Source organism: Mustela erminea, chromosome 2 (genome assembly GCF_009829155.1).
Source record: "Mustela erminea isolate mMusErm1 chromosome 2, mMusErm1.Pri, whole genome shotgun sequence".
Lineage (NCBI taxonomy): Eukaryota > Metazoa > Chordata > Mammalia > Carnivora > Mustelidae > Mustela > Mustela erminea.
The window spans coordinates 97,452,275-97,478,735 of record NC_045615.1 but is presented as its reverse complement, the minus strand read 5'-3'; the positions used below and the strand labels follow the sequence as shown (position 1 = coordinate 97,478,735).

The 26,461-nt window shown below is 57.8% G+C and overlaps 1 protein-coding gene across 2 annotated transcripts in view; it reads left to right on the top strand.

Moving 5' to 3' along the window:
- The window catches only part of RNF212 (ring finger protein 212), a 34,104-nt gene extending 26,984 nt beyond the window's left edge, over positions 1–7,120 (top strand). The window contains exons 10-11 of one of the 2 annotated variants that reach the window (XM_032333545.1): positions 5,764–5,836; positions 6,644–7,120. In XM_032333545.1, the coding sequence (XP_032189436.1) occupies positions 5,764–5,836; positions 6,644–6,800 (230 nt within the window). In that variant the 3' untranslated portion in view covers positions 6,801–7,120. Of the gene's footprint in view, positions 1–5,763; positions 5,837–6,616 lie in introns of both variants that reach the window. The other variant, XM_032333544.1, reaches the window with a different exon arrangement.
- The last annotated feature ends 19,341 nt before the right edge of the window (positions 7,121–26,461 follow it).

Below are 26,461 nucleotides of genomic sequence, written 5' to 3'. Positions count from 1 at the left end.
ATGAAACAAGATGGGATTGGGAGGGAGACAAACCATAAGTGACTCTTAATCTCACAAAACAAACTGAGGGTTGCTGGGGGGAGGGGGGTGGGGAGAAATGGGGTGGGGTTATGGACATTGGGGAGGATATGTGCTATGGTGAGTGCTGTGAAGTGTGTAAACCTGGCAATTCACAGACCTGTACCCCTGGGGATAAAAAATACATGTTTATTTTTAAAAATAAAAAATTATTTAAAAAAAATAGTAAATAAATAAATAAATAAATGCTTATGTTAGAAAGAAAGGAGATCTGAAACCAGTGAGCTCCGAACCTTAAGAAGCTGCAACAAAATATACTAGAAATCTATAAAATAGGAAACTCAGTGCAACCTAGTGTGTCTTATGAAAAAAAATTAGCAAAATTGGTAAACTTTTACCTAGAGTGCCAAGAAAGCACAAATTGCCAATATCAGGAATGAAAGGGGGGACATCACTACATACCCTATAGATATTGGAAGAATTATAAGAAAATATTATGAACAACTCTATGCCAACAAAGTAGATGACTTACAAGAAATGGATAAATTCCTCTAAAGACATTATCAAAACTACCTCAAGAAGAAATAGTAACGCTGGATAGACCTCTATCATGTGAGAATTAATAATTTTAATATCTTTCCACAAAGAAAACCCCTTTTCCCAATAGCTTCATGGCTGAATTTTATGAAATATTTAATGAACTTATAATAATCCTACATAAGTTCAGAAAATAGAGGACTGAACACTTTCCAGTTCATTTTACAAAGTCAGCAATATCTTAAAGCCAAAGACAACACAAGAAAAATATCTGAGCAGTATTTCTTATGAATATGGATGCAAAATTCTTTAAAAGTATGTGAGGCAATCAAATCTAGTGACGGGGAAAAGGATTGTACACCATCACCAAGTGGGGTTTATCCCAGTAATTCAATGTTATTTGACATCTGAAGATCAATTAGTTAGCTATATTAGTAGAAAAAAAAGACTTAATTAGATATTTTCAAAAGATAATTTGAGAAAATTCTGTAATCATTCATTGTAGGAACTCTCAAGAAGGCAACTTGCTCACCAGGTAAAGGGCATCTATAGAAAACCCACAGCTGACAGGGTACTGTTGAGAGGAAGCACACCCCTGGTGCACGGTGGGGCACCCATTGTCCAGAGCCCTGCTCCAGTCCACAACCACTGGGGGCTCCAGGCAGTGCAGAGAGGCCAGAGAAGGACGTGAAAGGCACATAGATTGGGTGAGAATGAGTGTAGTGTCCTCATCATAGACGGTATGCCCTTGTGTGCAGAAAATCATAAGGGATCTTTAAGAATGCTAGTATGAATCAAACAAGGTTGGCAAAGTTACAGGATGCAAGATACATATACAAAAGTCAGTTGTAATTCTACATATGATAAACAGTCCAAAACTGAATCAATTGGTCATAGCTGCCAGAGTTTTCTTCTCGGCTTTGTATTCTTTTTTACTGATCAAAATACCATCTTAGGGGTACTGGTTGGCTCATTTGGTGGAGTGTGCAACTCTTGATCTTGGGGTTGTGAGTTTTAGCTGCACATTGGGTGTAGAGACTACTTAAATGAAATTTTGAAAAATACCACCTTATTTTTGCTTCACCGTAAATTTTGAAATCAGTGTTAGCCCTCTGACTTTGTTCTTAATTTATCAAAATGATTTTGATTGTTCTAACCTTTGTGATTTTACATAAGTCTTAAGATCCTTTGTCAAATTCTGCCCCAAAAAAGCCTGCTGGGATTTTAATGGGAACTATGTTGCACCCGCACATCAGTTTCAGAGAGAACTGGTATCTTAACAGCTTTCAGCATTTGAGTTCATCAGCATGGATGTTTCTCCACTTCCTAAATCTCTAATTTATCCAGGGGATCATCTGTGGTTCTCAGTGTATACATCTTACCTTTGTTGATAAACTTATTCCTCAGTAATTGCTTTTGATGGTGGAATTCTGTTCATTTAATTTTTAAGTTGGTCACAGTCTGCAAGGCATAGTTTTTCCCATTCTTTTTTATTTTCAACCCATTTTTGTCTGAATCCAAAGCATGTATCCTGCAGACAGTATCAGATGTTGCTTATCTTGTTGCCTGATCCATTCTTATACTGCCTGCGTTTTCACTGGAGTGTTTGGTCCATTGATGGTTAATACAGTTATCAGCATATTTGGAAATATGTCTGTAATTTTGTTACTTGTTTTATGTGTGACTTGGGAACTGTTATTTGTATCTCCTTAACTGCCTTTTTTTGCATTAAATATTTTTAGTGTACCATTTTGCTACAAATTGAATTATATCCCCTTAAAATTGATATGTTGAAGCTCTAACCACCCACATGACTATTTGGAGACAGAGCCTTTAGGAGGTAAATGAGATCATAGGGTGGGACCCTGATCTGATAAGGTTAGTGTCCATATAAGAGACACAAGGGTAAAAAAGGCACATTGTATTTGTGTCAACAAAACCATACAGCAACAAAAAGAGGGTATACCAGAGAACTCACTCTCCATGCATATGGACCAAGAGGTCACATGAGCACACAGAGTGAAGATGGCCATCAACGGGCTAGGAAGAGGCCCTTCTTAAACTCCCAGCCAGCCCCCATGACTATGAACAATAAATGTCTACTGGTTAAGCCCCAGCTTGTAGTGTTGTGTTATGACAGCTGAGCCCACTAACACACGTTTAATTCCTCGTGATATTTTAGCAACCTGTTCTGTTCTTTTCTCCGTGATTGCCTGGGAATTATACTGTGCACCCTATCATAATCTACTTTAAGTGAATACTGACTCAACTCTGGTAAAATTCACTGCTCCCTTACAATTCATCCCCTGCTTCATGATAACCTATTTATGTATAACTACATATGCTATATATAACACATAATAACACATACGGCATTCATAACATTACAAACTCAGTGACACAGTATTCTCCTAATTAATTCTTTTAAACAACATCACTTAAAGATCATAAGGGAAAACAAAGTCACATAACACATCCTTTACTTGTACTGCATTTTTACCATTTCCAGGGTTCCTCCTTCCTTCCCATGGATTCAAGTTACTGTTGGCTCTTACTTCATTTCAGCCTGAAGCACCATTTTGTTGTAGGGCAGGTCAGCTAGCAGTGGATTCTCAGTCTTTGTCCACCTCTGAGTGTCTTCATTTTGTCTACATCTTGAAGGGTTACTTCGCTGAACATAGAGTTCCTGCCCCACCATTTCTAGCCCTGTGGAGGCTTCCCACTGCCTCACACTCCTTCATTTCTGGTGAGGAGTCAGCCATAAGTCATGCCGTGTGGTTTTTCTGTGTGTGAGGAGTTGCTTTTCTTCTGCAGATTTTCTCTGTGCAGGGAGCCCTCCAGCCTCATCTATCTTATTCAAGACTGTCTTGTCTCTTGTGCAGAGGTGTTGTGCTGGGAGCCCGCTCCACACCCTCAGCTCTCGGCTATCCCCACCTCACTCCACGGGCACTCACTCCACATGTGAGTGCTGTCCACCGTCAGGGTCAGATGGCATAGCCTCTCCCTGGCCTCACCTCCAGCCTCAGCTCAACTCTGGGCTGGGCTGCAGCATCCTGCCGACTCACCAGGACCCCATGGGAGCACATGGACATGCTGTGTGCCACGGGTGGGCTTTCTGCACTGCTGATCCACACCTCTGTCCGGGTTCATCCTCGCTCTCGTGAGGTTGGTCTCAGCTCCTGGGCAGCCTGGACCTCTTCTTGACAAGCACGTTGGAATGAGTGAGGGAGCTGTGCAGGGGTGCAGGTGTCCTTTCCCTGGAGCACAGGCCCTCCTTTCACCACGGCCTGGGGCTCCTCCCCATCCCCAACCCTAACCCCACTGCCTGCTTTTGCTGCATGTTTCCCCCTACAGGAATGCCCCTGTCTGTCTGACATCACAGAGGGATGAGTCTTTCCATGCTCTGGTTAATGAAATGGGCCCTCTCTAAATAGCAAGGTTTTTCATTTTTCAATGGAAATCTTTCTAAAGTGCATTGCTTCCCTGAATGGGCATTATAGACCTTAACATGCTGGCATCCCATTGGTGGTACAGCATTGGTCAGACTACCTGTTCTTAGCTGGGCTGACACAGGGGGACACCTCAGCACCTGAACGCCCGGTCCTGCCTTGCTTCTGAGTCCCCACGTGGCCTGGGACGGTTTTCTGTTCCTCAGACCCCGCCATGTCACGTGGTCCTCCTAGGCTGTGTGTGGGGCGCCCATTATGCTGGATTCAGGCCCTCATGACCCCTGTGAGTTGACCTCTGGGAGCACCTGCTTCCTCATCTCTGCTGACAACCGTTCTCTCCACAAATTACCAAAAAGAGTAAATAAAACATCCTTTCAACCAACTGTGATGTTGGGCAGGTAACCCACCATCACTGTTGCGGCTCCAACCCGTGTTAGAATGTACTGGCATTTATTGCATTGGACATGTGGCTGGCAGACCAGGAGGGGCTGCCAGGCAAGAGGAAGCTTCATTCCCGGTTTTCTAGACGTGGGAGGCAGGTGCACCCCATGGAGCCCCATGTGGGATCCCTGGGTCCGGGGTGCAGGCATGGTCTTCACGGGAAGGAGTAGCAGGCAGTGGGCCTGACCAGGTGTGGGATTGGTTAGTTAGGGTCGTATGAGCAGTTTGGAGGGGAGGGGTAGCAGCTGCCCCATGTGTTATGTTGGCCTTGGGCGTTTAGGGTAGAAAGTAAAAGGTGGGGGGTGATTCAGAGCACAGGCTCTGGGTGGTCATGTCAAAGGCAGGCTTTCAGACACATCATTACTCTGAGAGCCAGCTAGCCCCGGGAGGGGTCATCTCTCCAGGAAAAGCAAGGCCCCACAGTGTCAAGCTATCACAACATACAGAAAATAAAGCACGTGAGACAGGTTTTCTCCTTGACTCTCAGTGATTCTGCAGAGCTTCTGAGGGTCACCTGCTGACTCAGGTCTGCTGGGAGCCACCAGGAAACCATGTCCTCCCACAGTCCCCACAACCCAGTGGCACAGAGATGACCCACGTTGGTCACTTGGTTCTGTGCAGCCCTAGGAAGGACACTGCCTCTCTCTGACCCAAGTTCTCTGATCACGAAAGGACATGTGGACACCCTAAATGCTGTCCTTGCTTTCCCCGCCATTCTCCTGTTAAAAATTCTCCAAAATTTGGGCACAAAGAGTTCGGGTGTTAAGCAAGAGTAGTCTTCACATTTGCTCTCTGCTATGACTAACACATGCCAGGGGCTGTTTACATCTTTAGAGGAAGCTTCTTATTAGCGGGGAGGATGTCAGCAGAACTTCGGGAGTGTAAATATCTCACAGTGTGGGTGGGGACGAGCTAGTCCTGGCACTGAAACGCTCCTCAGAGCTGGAAGCTTCTAGAGGTGCTTTTCCTCCCAGTGGTTCTCAGAGTAACAGGAACCAAGATAGAGTGTAGGGCAGAGCGCAGGTTTGCACACGCTGACGGAGTGCCCCCCTGCACCAGACCTGCAGCCCAGAGCGCGGTATCAGGTGGAGGCTTTGGGGGCTGAGTGGTCCCACCCTGGTTTCTGTGGCCTCAATGTCCCCTGGGCAGCTGTGGAGCATGGGGACAAAGCCCCGGACCCTCCCATGCTGGGGACACCCTGCCTCTTCTGGAAGGGCATGGAGAGCAGGACGTTGGGGATGTGGTGGGGTCAACTGGGTGCTATGTGTCTGCCTTCCCGGAGTCTCATGCCTTCACCTTTTAACCCCATCCTCTACAGGCAGCATCTCCAGCTGCGGCCCTCAGCTCCTTGGCCTGACGCCCAGTCACAGCAGCGTGTCACAGGCTCTCAGGTAATGTCTTGCTGCTCCACAGACACCCAGGCGGGAGGCATGGGACTGCCCGCTCCCCACAGATAATGCCACGAACCTTTAATGGATTGCCTTTTCAACCCATTTGTCCATGTTCTGAGTAAGATTGGACCACATCACATTTTTGCTTTTTTGAAGCTAAAATGTAACTTAGGCAGTTACACTGTTACTGAAAACTCCAAAAGAGCCATTTCACGGCTACGAGGTATCTTATCCCAGGAATGGACTGGACTAGGGTCGGCAAATATTTCTGTAAAGGGCAGGTAGTGAGGGCTTTCAGCTGTACAGACAAGGTCGTAGAGGTAGACAGACAGACACGGCTGTCCCACTAAAACTCTGACTACAGCAGGCAGAGCTGGACTTGGCTGCCATGTGCCAACCTGATGGGACCACTACTCCCTTAACTCTTCATTTCTGACCCTGAGGGTCCCCATTCTCTGCTGCCTTTTGGAACCCCCACAGGGGTCTCCATCCAGGCTCTCTGTCTCATCCATCCAGGGCAGGTGGTCCCTGAAGGCAGGGGATTCCTGCCCACCCCCACCTAAGCTCTTTAATGGCGGGCACACATTTTGTCCTCTGCGATAGCGCAGCTACGGTGCTGCACATCTTCCAGAGCCCATGCGGAGCTGCATCTGTGTGCCCTCCACCCCGATTCCAGAGGCCATCAGACCCCCACCCCCCACTGGGGGCACTGGCACAGAGGAGGGACTGGCTGTGGGCATAAACCTTCTCCCAACGTAGGTCTGTTGAATTGACTCCTAGGATCCCGTGGCTGCCTGTCCCCTGCAGGGCGCTGTCCCAGCCAGCGGCACCCCGGGCCCCCGGCCGAACAGCAAGAGGGGGCTCGCCCAGCCTCGGGGGTTCCCAGACACTGGCACCCAGGCCGCCCATCAGCATCTCTGCTCTGCTGCAGAGGCAGCGAGTAGGCAAGTGCGCCCTGCATTGAAAAGGAGACGTGTGTGTGGAGGGTGTCTACATACATGTGGGAAGAGTGGACCTGACGGTTGACTGTCCCTGAGAACCGCGCTTCTGCACTTTGGTGGGAGGGGCTCACACATGTGTGCTCCTCGGCTCTTGGCTCCCATGCTCCGCAGGGTCTGCTGGCCTTGGGGCAGCCACACTCAAAAGGGGAACAAGGTCTTGCATTAGGCCGTCAGCCTGGAGCTCTCGGGCTACCAGTAGAATGTGACGCAGTGAAACATTCGTCCATACTTGATGGAATAACGTCATACAGTTGAATAAAGTACTTTTCTGATTGTCCAGAAATGTGACGTGTTTGAAGCTTGGCTCTTATTATTACCTTCAAAGTTCCTGAAAACATCAGTGTTGAAGCAGAGCACGATCCCCGTGCTGGCTTATTGCAGGAAGACTTGGGGGCTAGGCAGAGCCTGACCTTCTGCACACAGGCCCCCGTGGGGAATGGCCACACAGTCCAGACAGCCTCTGTCACCTGGGTGTCCATGGCTCACAGGTGATGCTGTGTTCGGCAATGACTGGTTTCTGGAGATGAGCTTTGGGCCTGCCTCCTGCCAGGTCAGTGAGATGCTAGTCCTCGGCTGAGGAGGGCAACTAGTCAAGATCGCATGGGGTGGGAAAGAGGCTTCTAGGGCTAATCATGATCCCTTATATGTCAAGAACCTAAGACTTGCCCAAGAGCTTGGTCTGTGTTCCTTCTCGAGGGCCGGGCTCACAGGGTGGGCAGGCATAGAACAAGGCAGAGAGGAGAGGACCCCCTTCTGCACCTGGAGAGCGTGAGGCATGGGCAGGTGACTTGTCAGGTGACACCCTGGCCAGGCCACACCACACAGCGGTCTTCCGGAGGGCTTAAGGCCCCTGGTGGCTTGCACATCTGGCTGGCAGGTGCAGTCCCTATGTCACACGGCGGGGGAGCTTCCAGAAAAGTTCCAGTGTTCTAGAATCCCTAGTCTTGGCACGTATCCTTCTTTGCAAATGTTCTATAACATGTGTATGGTGGTTTCCAGCGTGAGACGATGGCCAGTCACAAGGCGCCAGTCTCTCAGCTCCCACTCCCCGGGGTTCTGCTGTGCATGCCGCACAGTACCAGTCTGCCGGGGTCCAAGCCTGGGCCGTTGTTGGGAAGGCCAGGGAGGTCTGACTGCCCTGGTCCTGCCGGGAGCCTGGCTTGAAGACAGCCCAGAGCTCCCTACCGCAGGGCCGCTGGGGCCACATGTCGCCTGCTCACCTGCCAGGCCCTCACGCTCCTGGCACATCTCCCCACATGACCCAGAGCCAGAGCTGCACTTTGGTTTAGCTGCTCACATCTTCGGGGCTGTCACTCTCCACAATGAGTTTCCTCGTGGCCGGGGAGGCTGCTGGGCTGGTGTCTGCTGGGGCCGATGCTATGATGTCCCAGGCTGTTTACCAGCCTCTCAGCACATCTGCTGCTCCAGTGTGATCTGTGTGGGACGTCCGGGCAGCAGCACTCCAGACAGACGATAGCCCTGGCCCACAGCGCCAGGTGTGAGCTCGGAGCACTCACCAAGCCATCTGCTCTCAGCCCGGGATGGGTGAGGCCCAGCGGGTCCTCTGCTCTGAGGCTCGGGCCAGGGCTGCTCCAAGTGGCCCTGCCAAAGAAAGTCACCAAGATGAGCAGGCTGGGCAGCTTAGACCTCAAGGCTCGCTTTGCCCCCACAAGGTCGCCAGTGGCTACACAGGTCCACTTGGACTTGGAGGATGTTAGCCAGATTGTGCTGTAGGGCGGGGGTGGGGGGCTATCACACAGCCCCCCCCAGGGAGGCCGTCGGGCATCAGTGGTTGTAATATGCCCAGAAAGCAGCACATCTGAAAGTACCAGCTGGGCCTCAGGCCCTTCTCTAGACAAAGCTCTCGTCTTTACAGGCAGGGCAAATATCCTCCATGGTGGCCCGGGCTGCGGGCCACAGTTTCGGTGGCCCCAGCCCCATGCCCCACCTTTACAAGTGATTGCATTCAAACAGCCTCATACTCCTTACCCGCCTGGCAGGCTGCTGCCCTTCGGGCTGAGTAAGTACTTGACAGCTTATCTGCTGCAGTGGTTTTATTCTGTTTCTCCTCTGGTCTTAATTACATGACACCTATTCAAGCCCCAACACTGGGAGGGGTGCATGTTTCCTCAAGCCAGCTAGCAGGTGCCTGGAAATGGCCCTGCCCTGTCCCCACCCCTACCCTACTCTCCCCAACCACCCAGCCCCCAGTCCCCACCCTGCTCTCCCCTACCACTCACCCCCACCCTGCTCTCCCCTACCACCCAGCCCCCCACCCCTACACTGCTCTCACCTTCCACCCACCCCCCTACTTCCACCCTACTCTTCCCCCACCACCCAGCCCACGGGCTTCCTCTGTCCTTGCCCTGGTGCAGCACCCTCCAGACTATGTCTCATCTTTCAGACGCCCTGCTTGTCGGACCATTTGTTTTGGTTTTAGTAGAGTTGGGCTCACACCATCAGCTTCTGAAGCCTGCCATGCACACACACACGCACGTGGGGGGTGAGCACGCCCACCCCTGTGGGAGCAGAGCCTCGGGGGAGCGCACCGATGGGGTGCTGAGGCCACGGGGCTGGGAAAGGGCAGGCAGGAGGCCCAGTAGCACAGGGGCCTTGGCCCAGGATGCCAGTGAGTTGTGAGTTGTAAGTCACGAGAGTCCTAAGCCCCTCACCCAGAAAAGCCTGGCAGGTAACCCGGAGGCAGAGGCAGATCAGAGGGCAGGGGCGGCGGTGTGGGGGGTGAGGCCAGTGGGACTGCCTGGCGGTCTGGTGGGCTCTCAGAGGCAAGGCAGCTAGTTCCAGCTGTGGGCTCTGCTCTGAGCTGAAGAGACCTGCTCACTGCAGAGAAGGGAAGAGGCTGGTGCTCTGGGGCTTCCGGGAGACACCCCCTCCCCACCGTGGGCGCACCTCTAGAAGAGGCAGTTTCCCCAGACCCCTGGTGTGTTGGGACTGCTTTCAGTTGAATTCTCTTTAAAATCACAACACAGATTTCTGTGCTTATGAAGTCAAATCGGCCCAGAAAGATACCTTGGAAGAGAACCAGCATCTCAGGTCCCACCAATTCCCCACTCCCTGGGACCGAGCAAGTCTTTGGGTTCCATTATTGGTATAAGCCTGGCTGGATTGCAGTCCCTCTTTTCCTTAGATAAAAACATGTCCCCTGTGGGTTCTCAGGTCCTGCATCAGGGACCAGTCCCCACAAGCTCGCAGATGTCGCAGCCCCTTGCACCCAGGATGACTCGGCACCAGTGCCCACGCCCCCTCCCCCTGCCAGGCTCAGCAGCTCAGCAGTGCCCTGACACTTCTCGGGAGGGGCCAGCAGCCTGCCTAAGCCTCTGGGCTTCCAAGGATACCTAGGTCTTTCTCCTCTGGGCATCTGCTGTCTGGAAGACAAAGCAGAGACCATCTGTCAAAATTTCGGCGTTTTTAGCCATAAAATTTCCACGGATGAAAGGTCGAATTGGATATTAACTTACAGTTGCTGGATGTGTTTTCCTGAAGTGAAAGAAACGGTGTCCAACCAGCACTATTTCCCAACTCTAACCACTGGGAACCAGGGACTGGGGCCCCCTATGACCTCCCACCCGCCAGCGGCCAGACTTTTACCAGAAGAAGAAGCAGAAAGCCTCTGGGACCAACAGGAAGAGAGAGGAGGCCCAGAGCTCAGGAAGGGCTTAGCACAGAGGAAGCAGGACTGGGTTATGCCACCTCCCGGCCCCACGCCCTGTCCCAGACACCCCACAGAGTGGGAGTCGGCCATGCAGGTCATCAAAGTGGACCCTCAGGAGCGCAGAAGTCTTTCACACCCCCACAATCGTGACATGGAGGGAGGTTTGGAAGGCGTTTTCTTTTCAGAGGGGAGGAAATTCCTAAAATTCTTAGGTGGTAAATCCGAGTCTGCACCAATTTTGTGTTCCACTTAAGGGAACCATGGACTGGGGACTTGCATGGTGGTAGGGGGTAGGTGTCCCTGACTCCCTATGTGCACCCCGTCTCCAGACCCGCAGATTCTGGAGGCCTTCCAGCTGGAAAGTGGAGGCCCCAACGGGGATGGCTGCCCCCGCAGACATCTGCACAGCCAGGGACGCTGTGTCCCAGGAATCACGGGTCACCCTGGGAGAGGGATGGGGCTATCCCACAAGACAGGTGCTCAGAGGCCAGGATGCCGGGCTGTTCCCCCGTGGGGTGTCCTCAGGTTCTCCAAGCCGAGCTGAGCCCTTCTCAACTCTCACACATACAGCAGAGTCGCACGGCGCCCTTCCTTGCCGTTACTGTGTGAGCTGCACATGCAAACACCATATGCTCTCACTCCACGTTCTGGAGCCACAACCATGGGCGTGTTTCTCAAGGGGAATGATTCTCCTCCAGCCTCATCGGATGCTTCCTTGTGGCCAAAGCAGGTGTTCTAGATGGTGGCCTGCACCCATGTCCTCCCAGGGCGCTGCAGGCCACACACACGAGCCACGAGCCCAGCGGCCCTCACTGACAACATGTGTTTACAAACGTGTGTGCGGGTGTGGGAGGGCAGGACATGAGTGTCCCTTTTTCTCAGTGGGTTTCCAGGTATGTAGCTGAGACTCAGGAAGGTTCTCTCCGGGGGACATCCTGGCCTCTTGTGCGGACTCTGACTTTAGGAGAGCCAGAGTGAGCAACTCCTGTCCAGACAACACCCCTGCAAGGGTTGCAGGAGCCCGTTGTCCTCCTGAGCCCCTGGGAGCCCCAGTTGAGGATACTCTGATCTCCATGGCACAGGTCTTTTGCTTCTGTTTTTGTTTTTCTTTTAAGATTTATTTATTTAAGAGAGCAAACGAGCGTGTGCAAGTTGGGGGGGGGGGTGGCAGAGGGAGAGAGAGAATCTCAAGCAGATTCCCCACAGAGCACAGAGCCTGACGTGGGGCTTGATCTCAGATCCCAAGATCATGACCTGAGGTGAAACCAAGGGTCAGATGTTTCATTGACTGAGCCCCCAGGAGCCCTAAGACTTTTCCAACGTGTCCCAGAGTGATCAGAAATCTGGGTGAAGCTGCCTCCGTCTTTCAAAGAGAACTTTGGGGAGAGGGCTGCAGGGCCCACATGCCTCTGGGGGCCCCTGCTCTGCCCGCCGGGCTCGTGGACACGTGGCTGGCCGCACTCACAGCCTGGGAGTCGGATGGGCATGGAGGTAGGGTCTGGATGCACCCTGCTGCCTTCCAGAGCCCAGGAGTGGGACGGCAGGTCCAGCACGCTCGGGTGGCACCGAGTGGGTGGGAGGTGCTGGACCAGGCTGGCGGATCCCAGGTGCCTCGGTGGTTTCCTGCAGGGGTGGGAGCAGGGCTGCAGGGGTGTTCCTCATTTTCCCAACAAGGAAATAACTGTATGTAGTCAACACCAACACTACTTGGAAAATTGCTTTCGAAGAGCCTGCCTGGCCTGAGGAATACAGAGCATGCTCAGGGATGCTGTCCCCTGCCTCACAGAAATGCTGGGTGGCCACAGCAGGGCTTACCGTATGCAGCTCAGGGTAAATCAGGCAGCTGTGGCCACATCCTGAGGGTGCTGGTCTCAGGTTCCCCTCCTCAGGCCTCCTGGGGCTGCAGGGGGAGCTCTCCAGGTTCAGCTCTATACCCTACAGTGCGCCCCTCCCCGGCACCCAACAGAGTCAGCAGCAGGCACTGCCTAGGGAGTGGGCAGAGGGGTTGGTGTCTACAGACCCCACAGCAGCCCTGGGCCCCTCTCCGGAGTCTCCGGCTCTTGCTGACATGTGAATGGGGCGAGGCCCCCAGAAGCTGCAGGCACAGGCCAGCCTGAGTCGATGGGGGAGGGGGGCGGGTAGGGCTGCATCCAGCATAGTGGGGATCACTCTGCATCTGACCTTGGGCCCTTCACGTGTCACTCTGGCCCCTGCAGGCTGTCTGTGTCCTCCGAAGACAGGTGCAGGGCTGCACAGAGAGGGGCAGAAGCAGCTCAGAGAAGACGGGAAATCACCAGCTGCGGAAGCACAGGAGGGGCAGAAAGAATTTGGTAATGACAGTTACAACCTTCAGGAAACCTCATAAACTCATTTTCAGGAAATGTTATTTTGCCACATGAAGACACGGAGATGCAGCCTGGACGCTGGGGAGAGCAGCTCAGGCTGGGGCCTGGCGGAATAGGGGGCACTCCGCACAGAACACAGGGTGGGGGGCAGTCAGTGAGAACACAGGGGACAGGCAGTGCAGAGCTGCGCTGGGAGTAAGTGGGCACAGGGCCACCAGATCCAGGAGCAAAGACAGGGGGTCCCCCTCCCCAGCTCTCCACAGTGGGGGGATGGGTGGGTGCCGGGCAACCAGGCTTTGCCTCACTGGGGTGGCTCCAGCCCCGGCAGAAGGGACGACTGACCCAGCGTCCTCTGAGGATCCAGACATGATGAAGGGCACTGGACTCAGCAGGACGTGGGGATTGCAAGGGCAGCCTCGTGACGGCAGAATTGGGGAAACTGAGGCACAGCGCCACTCCGAACCCCACCGAGTGCGGAACGAGGACAGAGCCCTGGCACCCTACCTTGGCTGGCCCTCTGGGGTAAGGCTCTCCATTGCCCTTGGCATCTAGACATGGCACAGGCCCACAGGACCCTCTCAGCAAACCCCGTCCCACCCGTGGACCCCCAGGACTCCGTCCTCCCCAACCTCACAGGCTGCAAAGACCCCGTGAGCAGGGCAGCGCCACACCTGGGTGGATGGAGGGATCCGTGTAGGTACATGTGTGCGTGCGTGTGTGCAGGGGTGGAGGGAGGGAGAGAGGGAGGGGCGTAGTACTGGGGCTGGGAAGGGAGGGCCACCGTCATCGTGGGCAGCTGGTCCTGTTCCTGGCCCTGGGTGACAGGTCCTGACTTGGGTCTCAGGTGCGGTGGAATGAGCAGGACGTCCCAGGTGAGGGCCCTCCTGAGTGCCAGAGGATGTCCTGCTTTGTGTCCCCCAGGCAGGTGGCTGGCTCCTGCACCCCTTTGAGACCATCCTTCTCCGAGGAAAGCCTCCTTTCTGTTTTCACTTTTCCTGCTTCTGGTGTCTGCCTTTCTACATCTTAAACTGAAGTTTGGCAGAAAAACAATTTGCCTCAGGACTTTTCAGAGCCAAGCCCTGGGGCGGATAGTTTGGGAGCCCAGAGGGAGCACTGGCGGCGGTGGGGGGGGGCGGTGGGGGCCTCCTGGCCTCTGAGGCTTGTTTTCTTCCTGCTGTGCACACTTACTGGGCATAAACTGACAAGAGTCGTGTCCCCCGCGAGGGGAAGCACGGATGTTTCTTGGCAAATGACCTTGGGGCCAGGGTAACTGTGAGCTCCTCGAGTGGCCTCCCACCTTTGGGGAGGAACTGCGGTCACCGATGCTTCTAGGATCCTCTGTAGGATCACCCCCTTCACAGGAGACATGGACCAAGACCGGGTTTAAAAAGAAGGAACATCAGCTCCCCCCCAGCACTAAGTGACGGGCCTCTGGCCCCGTCTGTGAAATGGGCCAGCACCTTCCCAAACCATGTCCAACTCCTGCCTCAGAAGCGCCTCCCCCAGGAGCCAAGATGCCCCATCTCCTCACACAGGCGGCACGGGCAGCAGGGGTGGCCCCAGCCTCCAGGCCGCCTGCGTCCCCACCCTCCTCTGGACTGCCTGGCTTCCAAGTGCAAAAAGCTTGAATCCGGTCCTTGGAAGAGTTTCCAGATGTTTCTGGCCTCAGAAAGAGCCTTCTGTGATGCTGGGAACACGGCTGGGGTAGGGGTCTGGGTTTACCCAGTGGGCACTTCTGTCCTCCTGCATGTCAGCCACGCCGCAACAAGAATGTTCCGTGCCTTCCAAGGAAAACAGACCAGCTGGAGGGAGTCTCGGGGCCTTCACTCCCAGCCTGGGGCCGCCTGGCGTGGGGATACTTGGGGATGGGGTAGCAGACTCATGCCCCCCATGCTGCCACCCCTGGAGATGCTGAGGCCAGCTAAGAGCCTGCCCTCTAGGGCCCAGCATGGCCACCCCACCCTGGGGGCCAACAGGTCAGAGGAACCTGGACCCCTGAATCCTCCCTGGAGACCTGGTCTCCGTGTTTTGGAGGTGCGAGGGACCCGAGCCCTGCCCTGATCCCTGAGTGTGAGGGAAGAAAGGTACCCCTATACGTGCACACTCAGACACATACGTGTGTGTGGTGCACACTCACACCCGTGCACAACCAGTCCCCTCCACACATGCAGCTGTGACTCCAGGTGACACAGCCCCAGAGCCAGCCACTACCTTGGGACCCTGCAGCACGGAAGACTGGGTTTGCACCTGGTCCCTTCCTTCCAGCTGCAGGGCCCCGTCTGGGCTGTGCGTCCAGAGGCAGCCGAGCGTGTTGCACATACAGGACGTGGAGTCGCGTGCAGGAGTCAGCAGCTCCGGGGTGCATCTGGCCGTGGCCCAACATGACAGAGAGATGGCCACCATGCCTCAGCCTCCTGTTCCCTGACCCTGGGCCAGGGCCCTGTGTCCATCCAGGCCCCTCGGCCAGGCTACCCCATAGCAGCAGACCAGCACTGCCTGCCTGGCCCTCTGCCGGCCCCCCTCGGCCCCAGCCTGTCGCTGCAGCTGGGCCAGGCGCCCGTCCTCGGCAAGCCCGGCAGGAACAACCCAGTTCACTTGGGGAGCGCTCGTCTGGAAACTGGATATATGTGCAGTTTTTTAAAACCTCGGAGCCAATGTTGAGAATGGGGCTGTTTTTCCAGTGGAAAGTGTAACGTGAGCCCAGAACCGTTCCTGCTTGCTCGCCGCATGGAGACAACCCGACGCCCCTGCACATGAGGCCGGCGCCCTGGCTCAGGGACCACATCGGCCATGCCCTGCGCCCCGCCAGGGTGGTCCCGCCTGCAGCCCCCGCCTGTAGACCCCCACCAACACACCAGGCCAGTCAGGGCTCTGAGACACCCACCAAGGTCTGCGGGCCTGCCCCATGCAGCGCCCTCATGCTCACCCAGCAGCCCAAGCCAGGGCTCAAACCCTGAGTGGCCCTGGGCCCGGGGCCCTGGCCCTCAGCCAGACACGGCCCCCAAGCACAGGAAGCTTGACCCCAGGCAGCCAGGCCAGCTGCCCTACAGCTCCTGACAGATGCCATTGCCTCCAAGGACACCCCCAAGGCTGTGACCCTGGACCCCTGGGCTGTGGCTGTCAGAGCCTCACGACTGAGCCAGGGAGCTGCTTTCTGCTCCCCTCCCCCAGGTGCTGAGGGCCAGCACTGGGGTCCTCCCAGTAGGAGGATAGCCCCAAGGCCAAGGGGCTGGGCCCCTGCAGCTCCTTCCCCTGGGGAGAACTGCCGATCCGTGGTGTTTGCTCAGCACAGCTGCTGCCCGCTTGGCAGCTCCGAGAGCCTCTGGGGGGCAGGGGTCCCATGGCACTCTGAGCGTGTTTGTGGATCTAGCAGATGATGGTGGCCCTTGGAAAGTTCAGTGGCCAGCACTGCCTGGGCTCTGGGAGAAGCTTCCCTGGGACACACAGTGGGCTCTGCCTTGACCCCAGCTACTCCCAGTCCCCCACCAGGCTGTCTACACCAATGCTCACTTATGGAACTCTGGTCTCAAAGAAGGAGTTGGGCGGGCGGGTTGCCCAGCCTGCTGTCCCTGACACTCTGCTAGGAGACTCGGCTCCCATCTGCCTGGACAGGAGCCCCAACCCCAGCCACAGACTCACATGCTGGTCCCTGTGGTCCCTTGTGCAAGGTGCTGGGGTACAGAGGCACGTCCCTGCCACAGGGACCACACCTCCAGCCACTTCCCTGCCTCCCTCGAGGACATGAACAAACTACAATCTGGCCCTCAAAGCAGGACGAGTCACCTGGAGGTGAGTTGGGGAGGCCAGTGACCATGAGACACCCACCTGAGCTGAGGATTCCCTGCCGGACCCAGTGACCTCCCTCCAGGCCCAGATTCAGAGCTGGTCCGTTGCTCTCTCCCCCCGACTCAGGGGCCCAGGGCTGCACGCCAGGACACGTGACCACAGGTGACCCCTGGTGACAGCATCTCCCACTGGGGCAGCCTGTGGCTGTCACTGCTCACCATTCCAGCCTGGTACACATCCTTTTGGCAATATATTTTTTTTAAAGAGTTTTTTTTTTTTTACAGTAATCTCTACACCCAACATGGGACTTGAACTCGCAGCCTGAGATCCAGAGTCCCACACTCTGCAGCCTGGGCCTGCCAGGTCCCACTTGGCGAGGTGTTTTTGTTTTGTTTTGTTTTTTGAGATTTTATTTATTCATTTCACAGATCACAAGTAGGCAGAAAGACAGGCAGAGAGAGAGGGGGAAGCAGGCTCCCTGCTAAGCAGAGAGCCCAATGCAGGTCTTGATCCCAGGACTCTTGAGATCATGACCTGAGCTGAAGGCAGAAGTTTAACCCACTGAGCCACCCAGGCGTCCCGAATTGGTGAGGTTTTTTTTATCCTGTTTCATGGTGTATTGCTGTATACCATCCGATCCCACCAGAGGGACGTCTGCCACTCCCCACCTCGAGAGGTAACCGGGGACATCCTGTGGGACCATCCGCAGTGGAGGGCAGTTCTGCCGAAATGGAGGACGTGCTCCTTTTCTCTGAGTGTGCAGTATCCTCGCCTTCCTGTCCCAGCCGTGGACAGGGCATCACGGGGGGTGGGGGGGGTCATCGCTGGGTGGGGGGGCATCAGACTGGGACAGAGGGGTAGGCCAGGAACATAGTTCAGCTCTGACAGCCTCCTGGACAAGCTCTGGGTGCCTGAGCAAAAGGTGGGGGGCTGAAGGCCACAGGAATTCAGCCCAGCCGTGGGGACACAGCTCCAGCTGCCATGAACATGGTTTGGGCCTGTGTCCCCTCTGCTGCAGGAGGCCAGGGGAGGGGCAGTGGGCCAGGACCCCAGCCCTGAGACCCCCATCCATCTGGGCAAGCTCCCGAGGCCAGTAGGAGACCGGGGGGACATTGAGTGACTCCATAGTTGGGAGAGCCAGGGCGAGGCCAGGCTGAGCCTGGCACCTTCTTGGTCATGGGGGAGGCAAGCCACGTAGTCTGAGCTCCAGGCTCGCCAGCAGCTGTCAGCACCTCAGCCCAGGCCCTCCAACACACATCCACAGGGACCCAGGCCTCAGAGTCCCTCCTCCTTGCCCTGAAGATTCTCCCCCTGGTGCACAGGGAACCCCGAGCCTTGGTACTGCTGTTTTGGGAGAAGCAGTCATGGGTGTGTGTTCAAGTCTGATGTTGGATGGAGGGAACTGCAGCAGGGGTGGGGGGTGTTGCTGCTCCCTGCCCTCCCTGAGCAGGGTATCCTGCACTGCCCCCTGCCCTGCCCTGGGACAGGCCTTCCAGCCCCCCAGGGACTCCCCACTTCTGGGCAGACTTCAGACACCCCAGGCCATCCTGGGGGGCCCAGTACCCACCCTGAGGCCTGAGGGTGGGTGCCGGGGCAGTGGGGCCTGCCCCAGGGTGGGGCCACTGGCCAGGGCTCCAGTTCTGGCCAGCCCCTACTGAGGCCCCCAGCCTGCCAGGCTGTCCAGCATGGTGGTGATTTCAGCCTGTGAGGATCAAAGCTGGGCCCTGCTGGGCAGAGTCTGCCCTTCCCAGGACAGATAAGAAGGATCACGGCGCAACAGGGGGGCTCTGGGTCACCTTTCAGCCTCTGCACAGATGCAGGCAAAGGTTAAAACACATCTCAGGACAGACACCAGACGTCCTCACGGCTCTGCTGAGACCCCTGGGGAGAAGCCGCCAGCAGGGGTGGTGTGAAGGGGGCTGCTGAGCGAGGGGACACCCAGGGCTGAAGCCCCACGCACACCAGTACACATGCATACATATTCAAAGCCCACGGACCCACATGTGCCCATGTGCCCATCCATCATTGGCCCCAGACTGCCCCTGAGGGGGCCAGTATCTGCCAGAGGTTCGGCCCCTTAGAGCTGGGGTCACCCCATTCCATGGGCAAGGGAACAAGCCTGGCTGAGCTGGGATAGACAGCAGACCCATCTGCTCACCCCTGAAGGGACCCTTGCCTTCTCCACCCTCAGCCACACCAACCACCTGTGCCTGGGGTGGGCCAGGAGGGAAGAGGAGGAGAGTGCGCTCAGAGCCGGTTGGCCGGGCAGGGCATGGGTTACCGAGACCTGGGGCTGGCGAGGGTGGAGAGACCAGGCTCCCAGGCCCCCCACAGACACCCCACTGGGCCAGGCCCGAGGGCGGTGGGGTGGGCGGTCCTTCCAGCTCCTTGTGGAGCCCAGCCCTGGCGTCCACCGGGCCCTGGCAGCCGGGCCTCTGGGGCGGGTGAGGGCTGCTGGCTGGCTCACCCTCATTTCCTCTTGGCCTCCGGGCTCCAGGCGGCCGCAGGAACAAAGGGAGGATTGTGCCTCCTTCTGGGCCTGCTCCCGGCCGGCCTCTGCCCTCGCTGGGCCCCGTGGGCGAGCCTTCGGCTGCCGGCTTGCAAGGGCTCAGGGAGCACAGGCACCCAGGAGCCTGCTCGAGGCTAAGCAGCCCGCCATCCCCTCCAGTGACCACTGTCCATGCAGGGACATCAGCCACGACGTCTCTGTGGGCCTTTCCGTGCCTTCGCCTGTGCAGACACTTCCTGTCACCAGGTCATGGCTCATGGCTGTCCAGCCCCAGCCCCTCTGTGCCTAGGTCCCCCATGGCCTGTGATACCTCCCACCACCCGTCCACCCTGATGGGCCAGAAGGAAGGGGCCCTGTCGTCTGTCCAGGGCAGGCCTCCTGGGTCACCAGAGGGTAGGCAGGAGGTGGACACCCTCTGTCTGCCAGCACACACCCCAATGTTCTGGGCCCAAAGCTACTTCTCCTGCCACGCATTTAGTGAGTACCACTGTGTGCAGCAGTGGGCGCCAGAACGGGGACATTTGGCGGAGGGCACAGGCAACCAAGGGCACCCACCATCCCATCTCCCAGGTGGGCCCGCGGTCTTACGGTAGCAGAACGCCTTGACAAGGCTGCGCTGACTGGACAACCACACTCAGGACATGGACAGAGATGGGTATGTGCCCCAAGGCCACCCCCACCCAAGCGGGGCCGCATCTGTGCTCCAGCCAGAGACACCAGGCTCCCAGCTGGGAAGGGGGACAGGAGCAGCAGCAGGCTCCGCCTGCACAGCCCCGGCCAGGGGGTCTAGCATGACCCCCCGCCCTCCCCCGGCTGTGCGCAGCCTGCAGAGGCCTCAGGCACCATCCCCCGCCCTGTGCCACTGGGTTTAGCTCCACCACTACAGTCAAAGGAGCTCTGTGGCCGCCTGGAGGAGCCGGGTGCCGATTGTCTTGGAGGGGCTCCAGGAAGGAACAGTGGAGAACAGCTTTTAGAAGAAAGTGGAAAATATAGAGGAAAAAGCTATGAAGGAAGAAGGAATTTGCCTCTGCAGAGCCCAGTCCGTCCCGCCCACCAGCCAAACTGGGCCCCTCATGCCCAGGGCTGAGTCAGAGCCCTGGGGTAACAGCCAGGCACACGATGTCGTGAGCGGCGCTGCCCAGGGCACACAGGTGGGGGAGGCGGGGGTCATGGCTCCCTACAGCCCAGGGCCAGGAGTGGGTAGGGTTGGGACCCCAGGACCTCCACCATCCTGCCCACCGGTCGGAGCGTCAGAGCCAGACGAGGCCAGATGCTGGCTCCCAGAGGGGACTCAGAGAGGGCAGGAGGTCATGACCACCCTGAGCTCATGGGCCCTTGTTCACAGGGTCCTGCCTAAAGCGAGGTGGCCCGCCAACCAGGTGCCCAGGGCATGACCCAGAGGGGCTCCCCGCCAGGCAGGGGGCAGCTCTGGTTCTGTCCCTAGCTCAGGGGGTGGTTCCTGGGGGGCTGCTGGGATGATTCTGGGAGGGCCTGGAGCCATGAGGATGATGGTCCCAGGGGAGAGTCTCACATATCTCCAGGCACCCACTGAGGCTCGTGGTTTTCTGGGAAGTCTGGGTACAACTCACTTCCCCCATCCCTTACCAGGAGACCCGAGAGGAGCCCAGCGCCACAAGCGGGCTCCCACTCTTAGTCGCCACGGGAGCCCACCTGCTCCTCCTCCCTTCAGGGTGGACACTGCAAGGCCCAGCCTCTTCCATTCCTCTCACCTCCCTGGTTCTGTGGCCCTTACCCCTCCCTTCAGGGAGCCACCAGACCCCTGGCTCCTCAAGAGGCAGATGGATCCTCAGCCCTGGCAGCAGGGCAAAGGCACCCCTGCTGGCTCCCCACTGTCCTCTTAGTGAGGGTCCTTCCAGGACCAGGGCAGGGCTCTTTAGGAACACAGGAGCTTGGCCTTCCCCGAGACTCCCTGGGGAAAACCCACCACCCACTGCTCCACTCCCTCCCTCCGCTCAGGATAAGGCCTGCCTGACCCTCCCTCCAGCCAGCTGTTGGCAGCTGTCACCACCTGCCGGCCACAGGCCAGATGCCCAGCAGCTGTCGGCTGTCGCAGGGAGTGGGGGTAGGGTATACAGCTGTGGTGGGGGGCAGGGCAGCCTCAGGCCCCACCACTCCCTCACCTGAGGCTACTGCAGACCCTCTGTGTGTCCTCGCCCACCCCTGGAGGGGGTGCATGGGGAGAGACATCTGGCCCCAATCTGGACCCCTCCCTGAGGCATCACCCCCCTCACACACAGGGCATGGCTCACCCTTGAGGTGCTCAGGAGGCCACTTGCACCTCCCCCCAAGACTTGGTTATGGGACAGCTGGTGGCGTCCTCACCCACTTGCGCTCTTGGCCTCCCTGGCCTGTGAAGGTGGTGTGGACAGGGGTCGGCACAGCCTCTGGGGACGAGCACATGCCCCCTCCAGCTTGGGACAGAGGCCTTGGCGCGGCCAGAGGAGGGAGTAAAACTCCAGGCTGCAGGCCCAGACGGACGGGGCCCGAGGTCAGGAAGTAAGGGGCAGCGTGTGACCCTGGCTGCTGGGCTGCCACTCCTAGGAAGCCCCTGGCCGCCGTGCTGGCCATTGGACCCGACCCAGGCACACTGCCTTATCATCCCAGACAAACTCCAGACCCAAGGCCCCCTGAACAGAAACAGTCGGGACCCCGAGAGGCAGACGTGTGCAGAGACACCACCTCCCCCTCCCATCCCCACACCCCCCCCCCCCACAGGCCTGCTCCTTGCCCTGCCCCAGGCTGAGGCTGAGTCTGTGTTGAGTCTCCACCCCTCCCCCCACCTCCACCACACCCCGGGCTGAGCGGAATTCCCAGGGCGAGGGCACAGGAGGTCTGGGTCAGTGGCTCCCTCCCACGGAGCCACACAGCTAGGGCACTAGCAGCTGACTGGGCCTCAGCAGCCACAGGGTCTACACCCAGCTGCTGTCCATAGAAGTATATGTGGGTAGCCCCTGAGCCCACCGCACAGGGCCCCAGGCCCCCTTAGCAGACCAGTGGGTTCGGGAGGCCAGACACCACCGCTAAGGGTTGCTGCCCCCCAGGGTCGTCCCTACAGGAGAAGCTCCAGGGGGCAGGGGAGGTGGGCTCTGCACCTCAGGATCCCTCAGGCCCAGGGAGGTGTTCCAGCTCCCACCTGGTATCACCGAAGTCCGTGGGCCTGTGGGGGGATGGAGGGTCCTGATGGTCCCTGCACAGACAGCTGCAGTCCAGGGACCAGAGTGTCTGGGGCAGGGTGCCAGCCTGGAGGGACCCCTGAGCCAAAGCAGGGGCTGTGGAGAGCTACACAGGGCGGGGGTGGTGGTGGCTGGGGTTGCTGACAGGACAGGGCTGAATCTCCAAAGGGACAGCACACACCTTCACAGGGTCAAGCGGGCAAGGCTGGGCTGTCAGTGCTGGAAGCCAGAGCTGCCCCTGGGTCCGTCCCAGGCTGGGGAGTGGATGCCTGAGAGACGGTGCCAGGGGTCATGGTGAGGGGCTGGTCCAGAAGCCCCCACTGGGCTGCATACTCATGCCACAGGGACCAGGCCTATCTGTAAGGGGGACGGACAGTGTGAGGGCTCTGTACGGGGCCTGTGGCCATCCTGCTAGGGCCCAGAGCCACTAGAGCTGGATGGACATTTCCCCTGGGGCTCCTGTCCTGTCTTGTCGTCTTCACTGGGTAGGGGGAGTGTAGACCCTCTCTGCTCCCTCCTTTACCCCACCTTCACCCCCTGACCCTGCCCTCTGCTCCCACAAGCCAAGTCCCCTCAGAGCTCAGTGTGGGGGCTGGAGGTATGGCCATGGGGAGGGGGTCCTGTCATAGATCCCACCAGCCCCGGGGCCACTGCAGGCTAGCCCTGCCTTTGGGTCACCAAGCATCAGCATCCCCAGACATGGTCCTGGCCAAATACTTCCCCAGAGACTCTGTCATGAGGCCTAAAAGTAAACCCCAAAACCAAGGACTCTACATCACCCAAGCCCTCCAGGAGAGCATCTGAGCCCCAGCTTTCCAGGCCAGGGTGGCCATGTGGGGCTAGGTACACGGTGGGGTCAGCACAGGGCACAGAGGGCGCCCTGGCCAACAGGTCCCACCCTTGCCCCCTCCACCCAGCCAAGCCCTTCCATGGGTCCCCTGGATGTGGCAGGGGCTCTATTAAGCACCGTGGGCTCCTGGGACATCAAGTCCAGCCAGGAGGCCTATCTCCCCAAGCAGGGGTGGCCCTATGGGGGTCCCCACATCACACCCTGCCTCCCACAGCCCCTGCCACAAGGCCAGGATCCTCCAAGCCCCACAAAACCCAGCGTCAGCAACAGGGGCAGCCTGGCCATCCCCTGTGGGCTCTTAGCTCTGGGTTCTGAGTCCAGGCCATGGCTGTCCCCATCCTGTGTCCTGACTGCATGTCCCATGTTCCTGACACCTCTCCTGTGTCCCATATCCTGCATTCCTTTCCCTGTCCCCTGGCATGACCCCAGGACAAGACTCTGATCTCCTGCCAGGCTGTCCCAACCCAAGTCCTGTGCGGGTGGGGCTGTCCCACGTCCCCCTCATTCTCATCAGCCTGGGCCCCCCCCACACACCCTGGACAGCTGTGGGATGAGACTCCCCTTTGAAGCCAGGATGGCCGGGAAGGGTGCGTGGTGGGGGGGCTCGCGCCCAAAGTGTCAGAGCGGTAGCCGCCCTTTCAAGTACTCTGGGCTTGGAGGGACCGGCTTATCACCACCCAGGAACAGATCGGGGGGAAGCTTGTAGCCCGGCTCAGTACTGGAGCTCCACCCACCGTGTGCCATGCCCCCACCAAGGACGCCAGCAGCGGCCTCCTGATGTGGCCTGTCGGAAGTCCCTGTCCAGCCTGGCATGGCCGGGGGTCACTCTGAGGACGCAGCTGGGTCCCTCTCCTCTGCCTCCAAACTGGGAGCTCCCAGGGTAGGGCCCGGCCCTGCCCCACAGAGAACCCCACAAAGCTGGGGACACCAGCTGTTGTGTCCTTGCTGGTGGTCCCCAGAGCCTTGACAGCTGCCTGCTGACCTTTCTGCCCAAGCAGTAGGGGCCATGGTGGGGCATGGGAAGCTCACCACCCCACCCCCTCTCTCTGTCCCTAGGGCCCCATCCTGGGTGGGGGACCCTGCCCTTAACATCAGCTGAGTCTTATCCCTCTGCATCAGACCTGGGAGTCCCCAAGGGGAGACCGGCACCCACAGGGCAGAGACATGGGCTCAGGAGCAGGGTGGGATGGGCAGAAAGGCCAGGCTCCAAGAGAAGCTCCACTGCTAGTTAGCCACCAGAGGTCTGCTTGAGGAGGCCCAGCCCTGGGACCCCCGGGGCCCCCATCTTTCACAACCCCTGTACCCGGCCTAGCATCTACTCTCCCCCGTCTCACCCCTCCCCCCATGCCCTGGACCCCACGGTCTGTCCACACTGCTGTCCCCTCCGCTGCCCCCACATGTGGTGTGCAGGAAATGAGATTCTATCCTGGGAGTGTGGGGCACAGGTTGGTCCCTACAATATGGGGGGGGGACTCAAAATGGGACCTTGCAACAGAGGGGACAGAAGTCACGGTCAAGGATTATCCAGGTAGACCCTGAAATCTCCCAGGAGTCATGCAGCACAGAGCAGGAGGCAGCACAGAGTGGGAGACATCCCAGGAGAGCAGAAGTACAGGGTGGGGCCAAGGGAGAAAGGTCTGGAAGCGACAGGTGGCCCCTGAAAAGGGCATGAGAGGGGTCTGGACCCATGTGGTCACCCCTAGAGCAGGAGGCTGAGGTCTTTGTGAGACAGGCTGTAGCTGAGGACCCTGAGCCCCAGGTGTGGTAATGAACACATAGGACTTCGGGGAGACCGGGCAGGGTCCCCATGTATTCACAGAGTCACCAGTCCCTCAGTGCCTGCCTCCCCTCAGAAGCCCTGAAAGGGCACAGGGGGTGTGGAGCCCAGGGCTGCCGGTCTCAGTGAGATCCAGGACCCAGGGCCCTGCTGGACCCGTCTTGCCCCTGAGAGACGGACCATCAGAACTCCTTGGGGACAGAAGACAGGAGCAGTTCCCATGTGAGGCCCGGGCAGAGACACTGGACCTCAGCTGTGAAGGGCATAGGCACCTTTGGAGGTCCAGGCAGGGGGTAGGAGGTGTACCCTCCCAGGTGCGGGGGGGCGAGGGAAACGGCTCACTTCCATGGCCTATGGTTGTCCCGTAGCCTGAGTTCTCCCTGCCACCCAAGGCTGACTCTTTCCATCCCACCCCCACCTGGGAGAGAAACGCATCCGGGCTCTAGCCCCCAGAGCCTGTCCTGTCTGGAGAGCATTGGCTGGTCACCAGCTGTGGCTACCTGAAGCTCCCACAGCTCCCCCTGCTTGCCCAGCAGAGCTGCCACAGCAGGCTTCCCATGGTGTCCCCTGAAGTTGGCCACACCAGCCCTGCCCAGGCTCGGTCACTGCCTATGGAATCAGGATTGCCCCAGTGAGCCTTCCCTCACGGCTAGCCCCTGCCTCCTTGGGGCAGTAAAAGTGGGGTCCAACCCAGGGACACCAGGGGGCCCAGTGGAAGAGGGTCAGAGGATGGGGCCTAGCCCCAGACACCAAAGGACAGGGTTCCCAGACCTGCCCTCGGCTGAGGAGAAGGGAGCCAGGAGAGGCTCGGCCCTGACCTTGGGGAGCTCTGGCTGCAAGAAACCAGCAGAACCAGGTGGGGTGGTGAGTGTACTGGCCAGTAAGGCTGGGCAGAACCTACTTGTGTTCCCTCCAGTGCCCCTAACACCAGCAAGGCCCCATTCCTTCAGCCAGACCTTCTGAAGCTCTGGGGACCCAAAGCACCTCAAACGAGTGGCTTTGCTAAAATCATCTTAACTTAGTGCCTTTTCTTAAGACGCAGTGAGTCCCAGCCTCAGGATGCGCAGCTGGAGTGAGACCATGGTTCATGGCCCAGTAGTGGCTGGCAGACTCGGGACAGCATCCTCTAGGCGGCAGGCACCAGGACAGGGATGACAACGAGGCCCCACTCCTCCGAGGCCACCAGCTGAAGCCCCAGAGTGTGGGGCAGGGAAACCACAGGCCCTACACTGAGGGCCCTCAGGGCCGTACGGGTAAGAGATGGGACATCCACTGGACCAGGCAGGACTCTAGCTAGCTAGGAAGCTGCTGGTAGGGGTGTGAGTCAGTCAGTGCTCCAAACACGGCCACCTGAGTCCAGTTTAGGGCAGCTGACGGGGCCCCAGGACCCCAGGGTGTCATCCCAGAACCCTAGGCCAATTACAGGACTCCTGGAGCCTGGGCCTGGCACACAGGCCCACAGGCATGGCCATGCACACAGCTGTACACAGACG